Source organism: Myotis daubentonii, chromosome 1 (genome assembly GCF_963259705.1).
Source record: "Myotis daubentonii chromosome 1, mMyoDau2.1, whole genome shotgun sequence".
NCBI lineage: Eukaryota > Metazoa > Chordata > Mammalia > Chiroptera > Vespertilionidae > Myotis > Myotis daubentonii.
In genome coordinates this window covers 175321871-175340145 of record NC_081840.1, presented here as the reverse complement: position 1 = coordinate 175340145, position 18275 = coordinate 175321871, and the positions used below count along the sequence as shown (strand labels likewise).

At 41.9% G+C, this 18275-nt stretch overlaps 1 protein-coding gene across 1 annotated transcript in view; it reads right to left on the bottom strand.

Moving 5' to 3' along the window:
- Nucleotides 1–1290, bottom strand: part of HSD17B11 (hydroxysteroid 17-beta dehydrogenase 11) — a 28126-nt gene extending 26836 nt beyond the window's left edge. The window contains exon 1 of the mRNA XM_059665908.1: nucleotides 941–1290. Coding sequence (XP_059521891.1) covers nucleotides 941–1153 — 213 coding nt within the window. The 5' untranslated portion in view covers nucleotides 1154–1290. The remainder of the gene's footprint in view (nucleotides 1–940) is intronic.
- Nucleotides 1291–18275: the final 16985 nt, after the last annotated feature.

The window sequence follows — 18275 nt, the reverse complement described above, 5'->3', positions numbered from 1 at the left end:
GATCCCCAGTAGGGAGCGTGCAGGAAGCAGCAGATTCATGTTTCTCTCCCTCTCCCTTCCTCTCAAAAATCAATAAAATATATATACATATGTAAATATACATATAGATACATATATAAATATATATATTTACATTTTTTTTTTTGAAGAAAAAAAGGTAAGATTCTAAGTACCCCTCTCTTCCTTAAGCCTAGTCTGGTAAAAATTACATTCAAGTTTTTCTTTTTTGTTGTTTTTAACTAAAATGTGATTTTAAAAAAAATATATTTTATTGATTTTTTTACCTAGAGGAAGGGAGAGGGATAGAGAGTTAGAAACATCGATCAGCTGCCTCCTGCACACCTCCTACTGGGGATGTGCCCGCAACCAAGGTACATGCCCCTGACCGGAATTGAACCTGGGACCTTTAAGTCCGCAGGCCGAGGCTCTTTCCACTGAGCCAAACCAGTCAGGTCTAAAATGTGATTTTTTAAAAAGTACTCTTGGAAATTACTATGGCATAGTAATGTTGCTTTCTGTTGGGTATCTTAAACCCACTTGCCTCAGTTAACTGCAGGTAGGATTTTTTTCTTAATAGGTACAAACCTCTTACTCTTTTGGCATACTAGCTAAAACTATTACTTTTTCCATATGATTAAGATTGAGGGGTCAGTGAAATCAAGTTGAGGAGGAAATTACAAATTACTTTCAGGGCAAAAGTGAGGATAAATTTACAATGTCAAATGGGCAGCAACTGAGAATCTTATCCGAGTCTAGGTCCATTTATCACATGATCATAAACACATTAATTAATCCATGTTTCCCCCCATCTATAACTTGGCAATAGTAATTTGCTCTACCTCCTTCACAGAGAGGCTGTAAGGGGTTGTTGCCTGCAACATGCACACATGTCCACAGATTACAGGTACCAGAAAGGAAGACAGTAAAGCACCATTATTACCTTATTTATATCCCACAGGACCAGTTTGCTTTTAAGTTTGGCAAATTCATAGGCCGTCAGTCTCCCGATTCCATGCCCAGCTCCCGTAATCAGGACGATTTCTCCAGTGACTGACTTCCTCTTCTTAGGAATAAAAGACTTCAGGAGAGATTCTAAGATGAAGACGAGCAGTAAGGGCAGGAGCAGGAGGCAGTCCAGAACGAATTTTATCATGTTTGTTGCTGCGAGGATCGGGTATGTTTACCAATCACTCTAAATTGCCGAGGGGGGGTGGGAGGGCTGTTCCGTCTAACCCTAGGGAGAGTAAAAGCCAGAGCCTTAAGGCAGGGCTTCTTTATCAAAGAGAAACAAACAACCCTGAAACCGTTCCTTCCGCTGGGCTGGGCTTGGTTAGGTCCTTCGCAATTGGCTCGGACGGCAGCGCGGAGCCACTGCTCGCCGGCGCGGAAATCTGGGAGGGACAAGCCCGAGGAGAGCAAAAGCCAAAGTCGTCTTTCACCCACTCCCTCCCGACCTCCGCAGCCGAAGCCAGGGGGTTCGTAGCCGCCTGTTTTCCTAGATTGGATACATTCCTTTTAAAGTTACAAGGGTAATTGACAGGGTCCGCACGCAGCCCAGATGCTTCTTTGAAATTTGATGGTTGCCCATTACTACTAGTTAGCGATGCAAATATCGTTGTCTGTCTTCAATAAATGAACCTGGAAGAGGGCCCGTTGTCCGGCTCCCGGCTGAGAAATGATGCTGCATCACATTTTAGTTTGGAGGACAGAGGAAAACTTGTCCTTTCTTGGGACAACAATAATCAAGACCCCGGAAATACCTGGTCATATTAAAGGGGATTGTTTCCACAAGGAAGAGCTGTATATTTGCCAGCGGTTCTCAACTTGTGGGTCGCGACCCCTTTGACCCTATATATTCCCAATATAATTATGTCATTATCTTTGCTACTTTTATAAGGTTATATTTTAAACGTTTACACTTTTTTTTTCTTAGTCCAGCAACTGCCTGCTGAAATTATTGGCTTCCATTTTATTTATTTATTTATTTATTTATTTATTTATTTATTTATTTATTTAAAATATATCTTTATTGATTTCAGAGAGGAAGGGAGAGGGAGATAGAAACATCAATGATGCGAGAGAATCAGTGATCGGCTGCCTACACCGTTTATGAGGGATGGAGCCCGCAACCCAGGCATGTGCCCTTGCCTGGAATCGAACCCATGACTCTTCAGTCCGCAGGCTGACACTCTATCCACTGAGCCAAACTGGCCTCGATTTTATAAGAGCAGGGTATGCCCTGTTCTTTTCCTCAGCTGTCCATTTCTACCTTCCTGCTCCCATTTTCTGCACATTTACTTTCACAATGCCAGGACTGATAATATGTACTTCCCATTTTGGAACTGTAACATCTCCTGTGCTTGGTCTATTGGTTGACTCTGAAAGCTGAGTCAACAAATAGCGTTCATATTTTTAGGACTAATGACAATAGCTTTCCTCAGCGTGATGCTGCTCATCGGGCTGGACCAGAGGAAATCACTGCCATCTCGAAACTGTTTATCACTGGCCTTTGTGAAGCTATGGCAGCATCGTGTCAGAGCAAACGCTCTGCAGTTAGGGTGGAGTTCTAGCTCTGTTACACTCTAGATGTATGAGTTTGGACAGGTCATTTATATTCCTTGTGCCTCAGTTTCCTTATCTATAAAATATCAGTAAGTACACTGTAGGATTGTCAAGAGCATTAAAAGAGTTAGTCTTTATCAAGTATTTAAAAAAATGCTGGTTAATTGAAAGTATATGAAATTTCAAAAAAAATCAAAGACTGGCTTGGCTGGTGTGGTTCCGTTGTTGAGTGTCGACCTATGAACCAGGAGGTCATGGTTTGATTCCCAGTCAAGGCACATGCCCGGGTTGCAGGCTCAATCCCCAGTATGGGGGGTGCAGGAGGCAGCTGATCAATGATTCTCTCTCATCATTGATGTTTCTATCTATCTCTCCCTCTCAATTCCTCTCTGAAATCAATAAAAATATATTTAAAAAAATCAAAGACTGGCTTTCTCATCTAAGAGGCAAATCTGGAGGTAACTAATGCTGCAAAAAGTTGTTCCAACAAAGTTATTCTGTGCCATGGCCCCTTGTTTTTCTTGGAAGATTTTCCAGCTGCTATAAGATTGTTATTTAAGGGGCCTAAACTCAGATGTTCCCACTTTCTCTATTTAGAATTGAACAAAGATACAATTAAGCTCTCCACTGTTATTTTCTCTCATAATCTGCTTTATCCCACATTTTCTCATTTTGCAGGCTATGGGAAATGAAGCAAAGGTCCTTATTACAAACTGCACTGCAACATAAAATGCACAAATTGTCATTTTTGAAAGTAGGTGAAGATCCATTTAGAAATCTCAGGTTATAGGTTCATTTCTTAATTCAGTAATTCATTTATTGAAAAACAAAGAATTTTACATAATTTCTTGGTTAAATTTTTGAATTGTTTTTTGATTTAAACATAAACATTAAAACTTATCCATAAAAATGGGCGTTTTCTAAAACAAATGAATCAAAGAAAATGCCATTATTATACTGCAGAAAGGCTGAAAGGAATTCTTTTTCTTTTCTGAATTCTTCCTTTTCTTTATTCCCTTAAGAAACTATTTTATAAAAAAAAAAAAAAAAGAAACTATGTTATTACTAAAATACTATTGAGGGATTACTATCAATTCTACTTAATTCAGTTCAACAAATGTTACTACACATTCTGTGTGCAAGGCACCATGAGGGATGTGAAGCTTAGTTTTCTGCCACTTACCAACATTGTTAGGCGATTTCATCACTGTGCGAACTTCATGGAATGCACTTACCCAAACCTACTGTACTCCTACGCTGCATCATATAGCCTATTACTCCTGGGCTACAAGCCTGTACAGTATGTGATTGTACAGCACAACGTGAGATGAAATCAAGTACGACAGAAAATGATGCAATCACAAGACTGTAAACATGAGACTGCTGCCAGAGCAACACAGCACACTGTTACAGCAAACATTTAATAAGTGGAAAGAATACACATTGAATTAATGGAAAGAATACACATTGAATAAGTAGAAAGAATACACACTGAATAAGTAGAACGAATACACACCAAAAATAACCATAGAAAGTATAGAACAGTACGTATATAAATCAGTAATATGGCCATTTATTATCATTATCAAGTATTATGCACTGTACATGATTGTATGTGCTATACTTTTATACGACTGGCAACGCAGTAGTTGTGTTTATACCAGCATCACCACAAACACGAGAGTACTGCGTTGGTCCTACAACATTTAAGACAGCTGTGAGGACATTTTCTGTTATGTGTATTTTACCACAATAAAACAACAAAAAGAAACAACTACAATGTCACTAGAGGATAGGCATTCAGCTCCATTAGAATCTCATTAGAGGCCAGCATTTTATATTCAGTCCGTCATAGACCAGATTTTTATGCACTGCGCGACTGTAGAGAAAAAGACCTCTATCTCCTTAAGATTCTGCAGTCTAAGAGAGCACTGACCAATACATTACCCCGGGGAAACAAACACATATTTGAATAGAAACGGAAAGAAAAAAGTGCTATGGGCACATAAGGGACTTAGGAATGGTTTACTGGAAGATCGGATTTGAGTTGTGTGTAGAGGGTGTGTAGGATTCTAATAGGCAGGGTAGGGGATTGGGAGGGGCATTTCAATTCTCTCCTAAATCCAACTAGGGAAAAAAGTTGTGTTGTTCCATGTAAGAAATCTTCATTTTCAAATATTGCATTCTATTTTAAGATCATTAAACTCTTTTAAAACCATTCAATATCAAGTTGACTTGCTTCATCAACAACTAAGCAGACTGAAGGAACTCCCACCCAATTGGGAAAGAAAGTGTATTGATATTCCAATCTGGAGTTTTTAAAAATTGTGCTTCATTACTGATTAATGGGTCAAGGAATTGATTTTGTTGTGAAATCAATTTAGAGGGTCATGCCAGTATTAAAGATACATAATATAAAGAAAATACCATATAGTATAGTTCTGGGTAAGTATTCTGGTGAAACTTTTATATCAGTTTCATAGAGGTAGATGGGGTGGAGGAATGTGTGTCTCTGTGCATGTTTGTGTGTATGTGCACCTGTTTATACTAGTTACTTGAGAGGCAACAGAGCAAAGTGCTAAGAGACTGGAGCCAGATTACCCGATGTTGAATCCTTGCTCGCCAAATACTGCCTGTGACTTTGTGCAAGTTACATAATTATTTCATTTTGGTTTTCTTGTCTGTAAGAGGGAAGCTGCTTTATTGTCTAATTGTGATTATTGTGAAGATTAAGTGAATATTGTGAAGAAATATTACCTAATAATAAACAAACATGTAAATTGACTGTACCTTTGCCACACTAACCAGCCAATCAGGAGAGTATGCAAATTCAACTAACAAAGATGGCGATTAATTTGCATATGTAGGCTCCAAGTGGTGGAGCGAAGCCTGGCGGCCCGGGGGCTGGAGGCCAGCGGAGAAGCGAGGCCTCACGGCCCCGGGGCCAGCTCCGGCCGGAGCCCAGTCAGAGCCAAGGCCTGGGTCCCGGGTGCTGGAGGAAAACCGGTGCCGGCAGCCAGGGGAAAGGAAGGCCTATTGCACGAATCTCTTTGTGCAATAGGCCTCTAGTAATATTTATAAAATGCTCTTAATAGAACTTGATACATGGTAAACTGTGCATATGTGACCAAGAGTCTCAGGCAAACATTTTGAAAGCCACTATTTTAATTAACTTTAAATTAACCGAAATCCTTTTTTTGTTTGTTTCAGAAGCATTTAAAGGAAACTAAGTTTCATTTATTGTACTACCCATGAATTTATTAACACTATTAGCCAAACTTTATTTACCCAGATGTTTTATTTTTAACATTTTCTTGTAATATATTTTTCCTTTTTTTAATTTCAAGAAAAACGATTTTAAATATAATAAAATGTTACATGAAATAAACATTAGTATTTCAAGAAAAACTATCTTAAATATAATAATGTTACATGTAATAAACATTAATATCTCAAGAAAAATGATTTTAAATATAATTTTACCTGGATGTTTTAGTTATTTCCTTTTCGATATTGTTTCAAACTCGGCTGTTTCAAATCAGTGCAACTACTATTTTTGAGGATTTTCTCTGTGCCAGGCACATACTTCTCTTTCTGAAGACTCCTTCTCTATTTCTAACTCCTTCACGAAATTCTCTTTTACTTTTATTTCAACTCAGTTCAGCAAGCATTTGAGTTTCTGTATGTGCAAAGCAATAGGTGTGAAAATATTAATACTTAGAAGAAGCAAACAGTCAAATGGGTGAGACACATTTGCAAAATGATGAATGCTGGACAGTGTAGAAAGTACTATGGAGACTAAGGCTGGGGTCAATGGACGCTCCCAGAAAGCAGTAATCACTTCTCCCTATGCAGCCTGGGGAATGCATCACAGGCATGTTAAATAGGAGTCCGGCACATTAATGCGTAGGAAGACAAGGGAGAGTGCTTGCAGCAGGTGGTATTAGGTGTGCAAGGGCAAGATGAGTGTGACATGGCATGTTCTGGGAACCATGTAAGATTCCAAGGAGAGATGGGAGAATAGACAGAGGAGATGGATTGAGGCCAAGTCTTGGAGGGCTTTCTAGGTTAAAGAGTAGAATAGGATACTATCCATTTGGATATCAGGAATATTGATACATTTTAAGCAGTAGGGTAATCCTTCATTCATGTAACATATTACTACACACTGCCCTTTGCCATGACTGAGATAGGTTCTGGGCTTAGGAGGGCGGAGCGACACCGTAGCAGAGGTTAAGAGCACTGATTTTGGGGCCACATTTCTAGGGTTGGAATTCTGGCTCTATTGTGACTAGCTTCATGAGTTGGACAAGTTAGTCAATCCCTCTGTACCTCATTTTCCTCACCTACACAATACAGATAAGAATAAAATCAAACTTTTAGGTTTGCTTTGAGGATAAATTTATTAATATATAGAAAACACTTAGACACTCACTATCTGTCCTTTCGAATCTCTTATCCTAGTGGACAATGTAGAAAATGAAGTAATAATTCATATGAAAATATAATTACAAATTTGCTGTTATAAAAATTATATGAAAGAATCAAGAGAGTAACAGGGAAGGTTGGAGGGATGCCTTCTTTATTTAGGGTGGCCAGAAGACGTGATATTGAATCTGAAGAATCAGTCAAACACTCTTTTCTCTAGACCAGTGGTTCTCAACCTGTGGGTCGCGACCCCCTTGGCGGTCGAACGACCCTTTCACAGGGGTCTCCTAAGACCATCCTGCATATCAGATATTTACATTACAATTCATAACAGTAGCAACATTACAGTTATGAAGTAGCAACGAAAATAATTTTATGGTTGGTCACAACATGAGGAACTGTATTTAAAGGGCCAGAAGGTTGAGAACCACTGCTCTAGACATTTAGCTCAAGCCCATAACTTCAGTTTCCACCTCTCTGTGATTGTGTCTTAGTCTGTTCAGGTTGTTGTAACAGAGTACTGGGAGGCTTATAAACAACAGAAATGTATTTCTCACAGTTCTGGAGGCTGGTACGTCTAAGATCAAGGTGCCAGCAGATTTTGCACCTGGTGAGAGCCTGCGTCCTGGTTCAGAGATGGCTGTCTTCTCTCTGTGTCCTCACAGGTCAGGGGGGCTGAGGGAGCTGTTTTGTAAGGTCACTAATCCCATTCAGGAGCACTCTGCTCTCATGATCTAATCACCTTTCAAGGCTCCAACTCCAAATACCATCACACTGGAGATGGAGTTTCAACCTATGAATGTGGGAACGCACAAATATTTGATCTGTAGCGCAGTGACTCAGGGATGTACTGCTCTGGACTTGACTTTTTTCCTGAACTTTATACCTTTCATCCAACTTCCTGTTGCACATTAATACCTTAAGCTCTCTCACAACCGCAAGCTCTAACTAAACTCTATCTTCTTAAAGACTAAGGAAAATGCCATTCCAACAACTTATTTTCCACTCATATTTTTGCCCAAACTCTAAAATGTGTAATAACGAAAGTTAGCCAAAATAACATATGAGCTATGAAAAAATATGGAAAAGCAAAGTCATCTAGTTAAAAAACTACTACTTTATCAAAAGGTTAATTTCATTATGTAACTATATAAAAAGCTTACTTTTGTTCCTGGGTGTAGGGGGCCTCAAGGATGAGAGAGTAGAGAAGCGGAGGCAGCTTGATGTAATGTACAGTCTTTAAAATATTTCATTTCAGGATCCATAGAAGTAAATATGTTTTACACTGCAAGTCACACATTTGTGCAAGTGCAAAGGCCCTGAGGCAGGATGTGCCTGGCATGTTTGAGGGAAACACATATGGCATTTGAAGTCAAACTGGCCTGGGCTTTCTGACCCTGCACCTACCAGTCAAGGCCTAGGACAAAGAACTAAATATTCGTTTCGAGGTGTTTTGTTTGGTTTTATGTTTTTAGCTTGGGGACAATTAGATTTAAAAAATAGTTTTTAAACTTTATGCTTCAATTAATTAATGTTAAACTATGTCTTTGGGAGTTTAACTATATATATAAAAGGCTAAGTGACTAGCTGACCAGCCACTGGCTGACTGGAAAGTAGGTATGACACGTACTGACTACCAGGGGGCAGACACTCAACACAGGAGCTGCTGAGTGACAGTAACTTTGCAGAGTGACCTCTTGCACTCCGGGACCCTTCGGGGGGTGTCAGAGAGCCGGTTTGGGCCAATCCCTCCAGGCCAGGCTGAGGGACCCCACCTGCCAGAGGGGCCCTGCTCACCCCGCAGAAGCCAGGGAGGGACCGTGGGAGGTTGGCTCAAGGGCGTGTCTAGCCCATCTCACCCAGTCCTGCCCCACTGGCCACCTTCTAATTTATTTCCTTTAAATGTGCACGAATCTGTGCACCAGGCCTCTAGTATTAAATATAATTAACCATGTTGATGTTTAATATGCTTCAAACCCACTCTCCCCCCCCCCCCCCACCCAGATATCACACATTATCCTGGAGATCCTGGTTATCCAGGCCTCTGTTTTGCCCTCTGGTCCATATTTTAATCCTCAGTTGAGAGTCAGTTACTTAAGGCCCAGTGAGTCCCAGTAGGTTCATCATTTGTGATAGGAATACCATAACTCTAGTGTGTACAGTGCACCTCCTCCCTGGGAAACTGTTTGAAAGAGGTGTTTACTTTGTGGCAGGTTTGTTTAAAACTCATTTCCTTATTCTCCAATCACACCCAATGCTGAGGGTAGTGCAGGTGCATATCTTTCACTCAGTCTTCAGCGTTTTCACTGTGATTTTTTGTTAGTGTAAGTGATTAAGGAATGATATTTAAGTGATTTTCTTAATAGTAGGGCAGCAAATAACATTTAAATAGTATCTGGGAAGATAACCAAAATTTTATTCTTCTCAAAAAATAGTACATTTTTATTAACCTGGAAGAGTAAATCTAATTCAGTGCCTTATAGTATAAAGGTGATGCGACTATGTTGATTGAATCAAGGAAAGGAGAGTCAAATATGTACAAAAGGTAATAATTTTTAAAAATATATATTTTATTGATTTTTTACAGGAAGGAAGGGAAAGGGATAGAGAGTTAGAAACATCGATGAGAGAGAAACATCGATCAGCTGCCTCCTGCACACCCCCCTACTGGGGATGTGCCCACAACCAAGGTACATGCCCTTGACCAGAATTGAATCTGGGACCCTTCAAAGTCTGCAGGCCGAGGCTCTATCCACTGAGCCAAACCGGTTAGGGCGGTAATAATTTTTAAGAATAATTTCCACAACTTTAAGCAATAAAACAAAACAAAAAAAGAAAACACAAAATAAAGAAAAAGAAAAAAAAGAATAATTTCCACAGTAGTGGAAAGTTTTAGCAAACAGTGATCTAGAAATCTGATGGCCAGTAAGAAAACACCCTCTAAGGAAATTGCCTAAGTTTGTGCCCTGAGGAAAGTATATCAACAAATTCCTCAATGGGATGACAAAGTTGTCAAACCAGATATACGTTAAAGCAGTTGGTCTGGATATATAGACTTCTTTTTTGCCTCATAAATGAGACCTGAATTTGAATCTGGATTTCTTTTTTTTTTTTTTAAATATATTTTATTGATTTTTTACAGAGAGGAAGAGAGAGAGAGATAGATAGTTAGAAACATCGATGGGAGAGAAACATCGATCAGCTGCCTCCTGCACATCTCCCACTGGGGATGTGCCCGCAACCCAGGTACATGCCCTTGACCGGAATCGAACCTGGGACCTCTCAGTCCGCAGGCCGACGCTCCATCCACTGAGCCAAACCGGTTTCGGCAGAATCTGGATTTCTTATCTAAGAACTTATATACACTATGCAAACTGTACAATTTTTAATCCAGGATTTTTTAACAAAAATAAGTTTGATTGATTTTGGAGAGGGAGAGGAAAGAGAGAGAAATACCAAATGCCAGAGAATCATTGATTGGCTGCCTCCTGCACACCCCCCACCCGCTCCCTGAGGATTGAGCCTGCAACCCGAGGCATGTGCCTTGACCTGGAATGGAATTGTGTCCTCCTGGTTCATGGATCAACGCTCAGCCTCCAGGCCAAGCTGGCCAGGCTAATCCAGGATTTGATAAAGGTTGGCGTTTACACCCTGCCCCAGAATTCAATGCTGATTTTAATCCAATTTGCCTACAGTTTTCTGTAACTCAGTGACTCAGCATATACCTTGTACTGAGAGAAAGAGGTTCAGAATCTTTCCTATAGTCGCCTCCTTTGTTTTGTTCTAACTTGTTTTCCTCCTCAGGCTACTGTGAATAGTCATCAAACCTTGATTCATTTAACAGGAAAATATCCCTCTATAGAAAGAGGAGGAAGTAAACAAAAGAGCATACAGGGTTATTTGTCCTGGGTTGTAACCCTGAGAATTACAGCGAATTTGCTTAATTCAATTCCTCTTTCCCACTGTTGAGCAGTCTACTTCAGTGTAAGCAAAAGCACTCAACACTATTCCATTTTGTCGCCTTTATTCTCCACAGCCTTCCAAGCCGCGAAGGGGTACACCTTGGATTTTTCCTGGAGCTGCCAGGGCCCTTTGTTTTATGATCTCTCCTGTGTGAATGTTAAGAATCTATGTAATGTGCCTTAACGACTACCTGCCAGTGCTCACCTTTAAGAGTTCACTGCTCTTTCAAAAACCTTGACTCAACATCCTCTGAGAACTACCAAATCTACTGCTATTGTGCAACGGTTAAAAACAGTTGGAGACCAATGTGCAGAGAAGAGAGTAGACAAAGGCCAACCAATGATAGTTTGGTCTTTTATTCAGTTCTATTTACCACCCATGCCCAAGGTTGTATTCATGATCTTGATAAACATGGTAACTACATCACATCCCAATCTCAGCTAGATCCTCCCACACTCTTGCCACCAGCCCTCTCCTGCCAACTCCCCACTTGAATGCACCCACTACAGCAACTACCTGACTGGTGTCCTTCAGTCAGCTGGCTCATCCGCTTCAAGATTACCCCACTCAGTCCCCTCCCCCACCCCCTTACTCAGCTTTGATCCAAGCGCCTTCATTGTAATCAATTATTGTTTCTCACTCCTAGTATTAGATTTTAATGAGATCCAGCCCTTATTAAACCCTGCTGGAGGGAGAACCAAGATGGCGGCATAGGTTAACGCCGGAATTTGCTGCTTTGAACAACTACTTCAAAAGTGAAACCAAAAAACGGAAGGGACATCACGCAGAACCACAGGAACGCTGGCTGAGTGGAAGTCCTACAACTAGGAGGAAAGAGAAACGCATACGGACACTCAGAGGAGGCGCAGTGCTGAAGTCAAATTCTGAGGTGCGGAGTGCGCGGAGCAGGCTGGCGGCGGAGGGCGCGGTTGTTGTTTTCAGTCGGGAGGGAGTCGCAGACTCTGAGCTCCAGATCCGGGCGAGTCTTTAGGGACCCAGACTCAAACGGGAGAAGCGGGACTGTCTGGCTCCGGTCAGAGCGAGTGCAGCTTTCTCTCCGAGCTTTGCAGCGGGTGCTGGGACTCAGAGAGGCAGAGCCCCTGGGGACAGGACTGAGAGCCGCCATAACTGCTCTCTCCGGCCCACGCTATTGATCCTGTTCGACCCGCCCCGCCCAAGCCCTGCACAGAGGCATTTGCCAGATAGCCTCAGGCAAAGGCTAGATTAGCACCTCCCTAGAGGACAGAAGTTCTCTCACCGCTGACACAGCTGAATCTCATAGCCACTTGGCCTGGAGGTCAAACCCTCCCTGGAATTAGCTACAACAAAGATTTATCTATAAGACTGAGAACAAAGACCACTAGGGGGTGCACCAAGGAAGCATAACAAAATGCGGAGACAAAGAAACAGGACAAAATTGTCAATGGAAGAAATAGAGTTCAGAACCACACTTTTAAGGTCTCTCAAGAACTGTTTAGAAGCTGCCGATAAACTTAATGAGATCTACACGAAAACTAATAAGACCCTCGATCTTATATTGGGGAACCAACTAAAAATTAAGCACACACGGACTGAAATAACGAATATTATACAGACGCCCGACAGCAGACCAGAGGAGCGCAAGAATCAAGTCAATGATTTGAAATGCGAGGAAGCAAAAAACATCCAACCGGAAAAGCAAAATGAAAAAAGAATCCAAAAATGCGAGGATAGTATAAGGAGCCTCTGGGACAGCTTCAAGCGTACCAACATCAGAATTATAGGGGTGCCAGAAGATGAGAGAGAGCAAGATATTGAAAACCTATTTGAAGAAATAATGACAGAAAACTTCCCCCACCTGGTGAAAGAAATGGACTTACAGGTCCAAGAAGCGCAGAGAACCCCAAACAAAAGGAATCCAAAGAGGACCACACCAAGACACATCATAATTAAAATGCCAAGAGCAAAAGATAAAGAGAGAATCTTAAAAACAGCAAGAGAAAGAAACTCAGTTACCTACAAGGGAATACCCATACGACTGTCAGCTGATTTCTCAACAGAAACTTTGCAGGCCAGAAGGGAGTGGCAAGAAATATTCAAAGTGATGAATACCAAGAACCTACAACCAAGATTACTTTACCCAGCAAAGCTATCATTCAGAATTGAAGGTCAGATAAAGAGCTTCACAGATAAGGAAAAGCTAAAGGAGTTCATCACCACCAAACCAGGATTATATGAAATGCTGAAAGGTATCCTTTAAGAAGAGGAAGAGGAAGAAAAAGGTAAAGATACAAATTATGAACAACAAATATGCATCTATCAACAAGTGAATCTAAGAATCAAGTGAATAAATAATCTGATGAACAGAATGAACTGTTGATTATAATAGAATCAGGGACATAGAAAGGGAATGGACTGACTATTCTTGGGGGGGAAAGGGGTGTGGGAGATGTGGGAAGAGACTGGAGAAAAATCGTGCACCTATGGATGAGGACAGTGGGTGGGGAGTGAGGGCGGAGGGTAGGGCGGGAACTGGGAGGAGAGGAGTTATGGGGGGGAAAAAAAAAGGAACAAATGTAATAATCTGAACAATAAAGATTTAATTAAAAAAAAAAAAGAAAAAAAAAGAAAAAAAAAAAAACCCTGCTGTTTTCTACTCTATGCTTGCACCAAGGAGCTGAGTACTTCTGGGGGGGGGGGGGGGGGGAATCTCTTAAAAAAAACAAGATAACAGGCCCCAAATTGAGTCAATTATGTTAAACCCCACAGAGACTTAACTCCTAACGTAATCACAGTTTCAGCCTCTCGCAGGAATGGAATCTTAACCCAGTCAACCTGGATCACCTACCTGGTCAGCACTAGTGAGGTAATCTACCTGACAGAGGCCCCCTTCCCCCAAAGAAGGTGACTTGGCCACAGCCAGTCTGCTTTTTGCCAGTAGCATAACTCCTTGGTCCCACTCCCTTCTGCATAAAAAGTCTTTCATTTTGTGCAGCTCCTCAGACCTCTTTTCTATCTGCTAAATGGGAGGCTGCCCGATTCACGACCATTAAATAAAACCAATTAAGATCTTTAAAATGTACTCAGTTGGATTTTCTTTTTTCACAAAATGAATCAACAGCCTCAACCACGCAGAGAGAATTTGTGAGCACACATTCCAGCTGGGTGTGGAGTACTCCCTGGAAGGGAATTTCCTATGATGCTTCTTTTCCCACTCTGGGGAAGAGACCCTCTCTGCACACTGCCTACGCTCCCTTTCCTACCCTTTCTCTGAGCGGGTGAACCTAGCTCAACAGAGAAACACGGAAGCAATCACAAGGCATGTCCTCGTTGTCCAACTGCCGGATCGGTCAGACCCTCTGCACCGGATCCCAGGCTTCTGCCTCCTCTCCGTTCCTCTGAAGGAGGTCCCTGCTCCCGTTCCTCTGAAGGAGGTCCCTGCTCCCGTTCCTCTGAAGGAGGTCCCTGCTCCTGTGTCATCGTCCCGTAAACTCCCCTACTAGGCGCTGAATCCCATCCCTTTGTGCCCGTCTGGCCCTTCCAGGGTTTGGAAGAACTTCACTTCTGCAATTACTTCCTCTTCCTCCTGTAGGAGTTGATTTTTAAATTGCAAATAGTTCTCTGCCTGTGAAGCAGGGCCTCCTCCAGAGCCCTGGGGGTCAGCTCTGTGACATTCTTACGAAATAATTATCTAGCCATCCAGGAGGAAACATTTTTCTGCTATGTTGAGTAATGAGATTCTGTGAATTAAACAGACTAAAAACAAGCAAATAGATAAACAAAACAAAACAACCCCACACACAGACTAGCAAGAGAAAAGACAGGAGTCCACAGAAACATGTGATTCAAAGAGGAGGGTAGAAATAGCGTTTTAAGAGGGAAAGGGGTGTGAGAGAAGGATACTCCTGGGTAAACAAATGACTTTTAGGTGAAACAACTGGAACCTTAGGGAAATACATGGGGATGTGATAGTTTTGTGACAATGTCTGTGACAATCTTCCCTAGTTGTGAAACTCCCAAAACTCCAGGTGAGAGGATTTATGACTACTGGGTTTTGAAGGAGGCTCTGGTTTTTAGTAGATAAGGGAGTTAGAATTTAAAAAGCCCTTTTTGGTTTGGCTTAGCCTGGTTGGGGGTGAGGAGTGGCTAGCAATCGGAATCCATGCCAGCAAGTCCAGTGTACATTCTTTTTTGTTTGTTTGTTTGTTTTTTTAAAAAATATATTTTATTGATTTTTTACAGAGAGGAAGGGAGAGAGATAGAGAGTTAGAAACATCGATGAGAGAGAAACATTGATCAGCTGCCTCTTGCACATCTCCTACTGGGGATGTGCCCGCAACCCAAGTACATGCCCTTGACTGGAATCGAACCCGGGACCCTTCAGTCTGCAGGCCGACACTCTATCCACTGAGCCAAACCGGTTTTGGCTCCAGTGTACATTCTTGATAACCTATAATTAAGTCATTACAATGGGGCCTTGACTTACGAGTTTAATTCGTTCAGAGACCGAGCTTGTTAAGGAGCTCGTTAAAGAGCTCATTAACTCAAATTACTCTGTCAACTCAATGCAAAAAATCGGCCGAGAGACAGCTGGTATCTCAAAAAACTCGTGAGTCGGGACACTCACAAGTCAAGACCCCACTGTACCTCTTTCCCAGAAACTGGTCTCGCAGAACCTGTTAAAGAGGCCATAAAACTGTGAACAGTGCACTGCCCCCGAGGGAGGGTTATTAACGCTGGCGCCAGGCCAGACCATACCATCAGATGTGGCCTGGAGACCCCCAACACCTGGGGGCCTTCTTGCAAACCCCGAGAAAAAGCCCTGAAGCATAATTCATATTCGAGGGACAAAGACCCCAGAAAGATATAAAAGAGAAGCCCCCTGCATGTTACTTTACTCAGATTTGGGAAGTTATTCCACTGAGTCCGCCCACGTATTAAACAGTGTAACTTATTTTCTCTAAAAGCGTTGCTTGGTTTTTCCTTGGTCTTCTGCAACATCATCATTGATGTTTCTATCTTTCTCTCCCTCTCCCTTCCTCTCTGAAATCAATAAAAATATATTAAAAAAACAATTTTTATGCTACAGTGTCATATTCTGGACCCCTTCTTAGCACTGAGAAATGGACCACTTCATTTCTCAGCTCCTCTCCATAGGAGCCAGAGGGCTATTTGAAAAATGAAGATTAGCTCATCAGTCTCCTGATTAACTCACGCAGGCTTCCCATTGCATTTAGAATAAAATCCAAACGCCTGTCCCCTTCTACAAAGCTCTCCATGATGTGGTCTCCGACTGCCTCCCTGTTCACATTAATCCCTCTGTCATCAGCACACCTGGGTCTTCTGTAGGAACTAAACACAGAACCCAATTTCTTTGGGACCAATGTATAAGAGACAACAAACCAAAGAAGATTTACTAATGTAATAACATTGGGAAGGTCATTTGAAAATTGTTCCCTGAGTGTGCTAAAGGCTGTCTTCATGGCATGATATTAATGCAGCTTCCTTGAGTCACCTAGTCCCGTGGTTGGCAAACTGCAGCTCGAGAGCCACATGCAGCTCTTTGGCCCCTTGAGTGTGGCTCTTCCTAAGCCTTAGGAGTACCCTAATTAAGTTAATAACAATGTACCTACCTATATGGTTTAAGTTTAAAAAATTTGGCTCTCAAAAGAAATTTCAGTCGTTGTACTGTTGATATTTGGCTCTGTTGACTAATGAGTTTGCCGACCACTGACCTAGTCAGTTGACTTCCCAGGGTTAGCAACTTGGTATTTACAAGGGCCAATTAACATGCCAGGAGCTGATAATCAAACAGCTAGGAGCTCTCTGCCTTGGAAGGCACAGTCCTGCTCCAGAGCCCTAGGGGTTTTGCTCTGTGAACTCCACACAAGTTCCTCATCCACCATGGATAACTCTTGCCCAACAGATCTACAGGGTGATAAGAACCAAGAAATAGGCAAGCTCAGAGCATAGCCTGGACCTGACATACAGCGCTCAAAACTGGCGGCATTCTGATGAACCAAGGAAGCTGCCAGGGAGTATTTCCAACAGCTGTTGTTATGTATATGCCCCCTGCAAACCCCAAAGGGGCACTGTCCCTCTTTCTTAGTATGGAAGTATAAAGCACAACCTTTACCTAGAATTTTATCACCACCTAGAATCTAGGATGCTACAATTAATGTTTACTATGTCACATTTTTAAGTCCATTTATTGTTACCTTTTAAAAATCTGCAGACATGAGACCAACACATAATAATGCTCAATATCTAATGGTAACATTCTAATGTGTTGCAGGTAAAATAAAACTATGTACCCATGCACTATTTGAATGTGGATTCCTCAGAGTGACTACCAGCAATTTGTCTATTTTCCCAAATAGGCCTGCACATGGAAACGGGGGTGGGGGTGGAGTGCGGTGCTTGTGGATGTGATGTCCCCATACATCTCCTGGGGTGAGAAGGGAGGGGGACAAATGGCCAGGGTCTTGGGTCTCATGAATGAACCCTAGTCTCTGCCTCAGTATGCCTTTAACCAGGACAGGAAAAGCTTGATGGCATGAATGGGGAATCCTGTCTGGTATTTCCTTCAGAGCAGTGGTTCTCAACCTTCCGGCCCTTTAAATACAGTTCCTCATGTTGTGACCCAACCATAAAATTATTTTCGTTGCTACTTCATAACTGTAATGTTGCTACTGTTATGAATCGTAATGAAAATATCTGATATGCAGGATGGTCTTAGGCGACCCCTGTGAAAGGGTCCTTCGACCACCAAAGGGGTCACAACCCACATGTTGAGAACCGCTGCTTCAGAGGGAAGAATACTGGGTCTTTCTCCAAAATTGGTAGACAATGTCCACATGGGACTGGTTTGGGCTCAGGGAAAGAATATGAACTGGACTTCCCCTACCCTTTCTTAGTGACCCTGCCACATGATCCATATATTCCTAGCTCTTAGGGAGTTTTATTTTCTTCCATGTGCTGGTATGGCACTTTAATTTATCCCCTCGTTAAACACTAATGCCCCACTTTGGACATTGTTTCCTAGTAATCCTAGACCAAAGCTACAAAGAGAATTCCAGCTTTCTGAGAAGCTTTTGACTGTTCCACACACAATCTCAATAAGTATTCCAATGGCTGGGGTCCAGTGGACTACCAAAACTTTACTAGTAAAGCCTGTGTTGAGACTAATTAGAGACTTGGCCATTAAAGAGATTTACATTTGAAAAGGGCATGCAGATTCTGAAAGGGGAGGAGAGGGTCTCTTCAGAGAGAGAATTAAACTTCTTTTAATTTACAACTTGCTCAATTAATTTATATTTGCCCAGTGGTACAGGTCGAGTGGC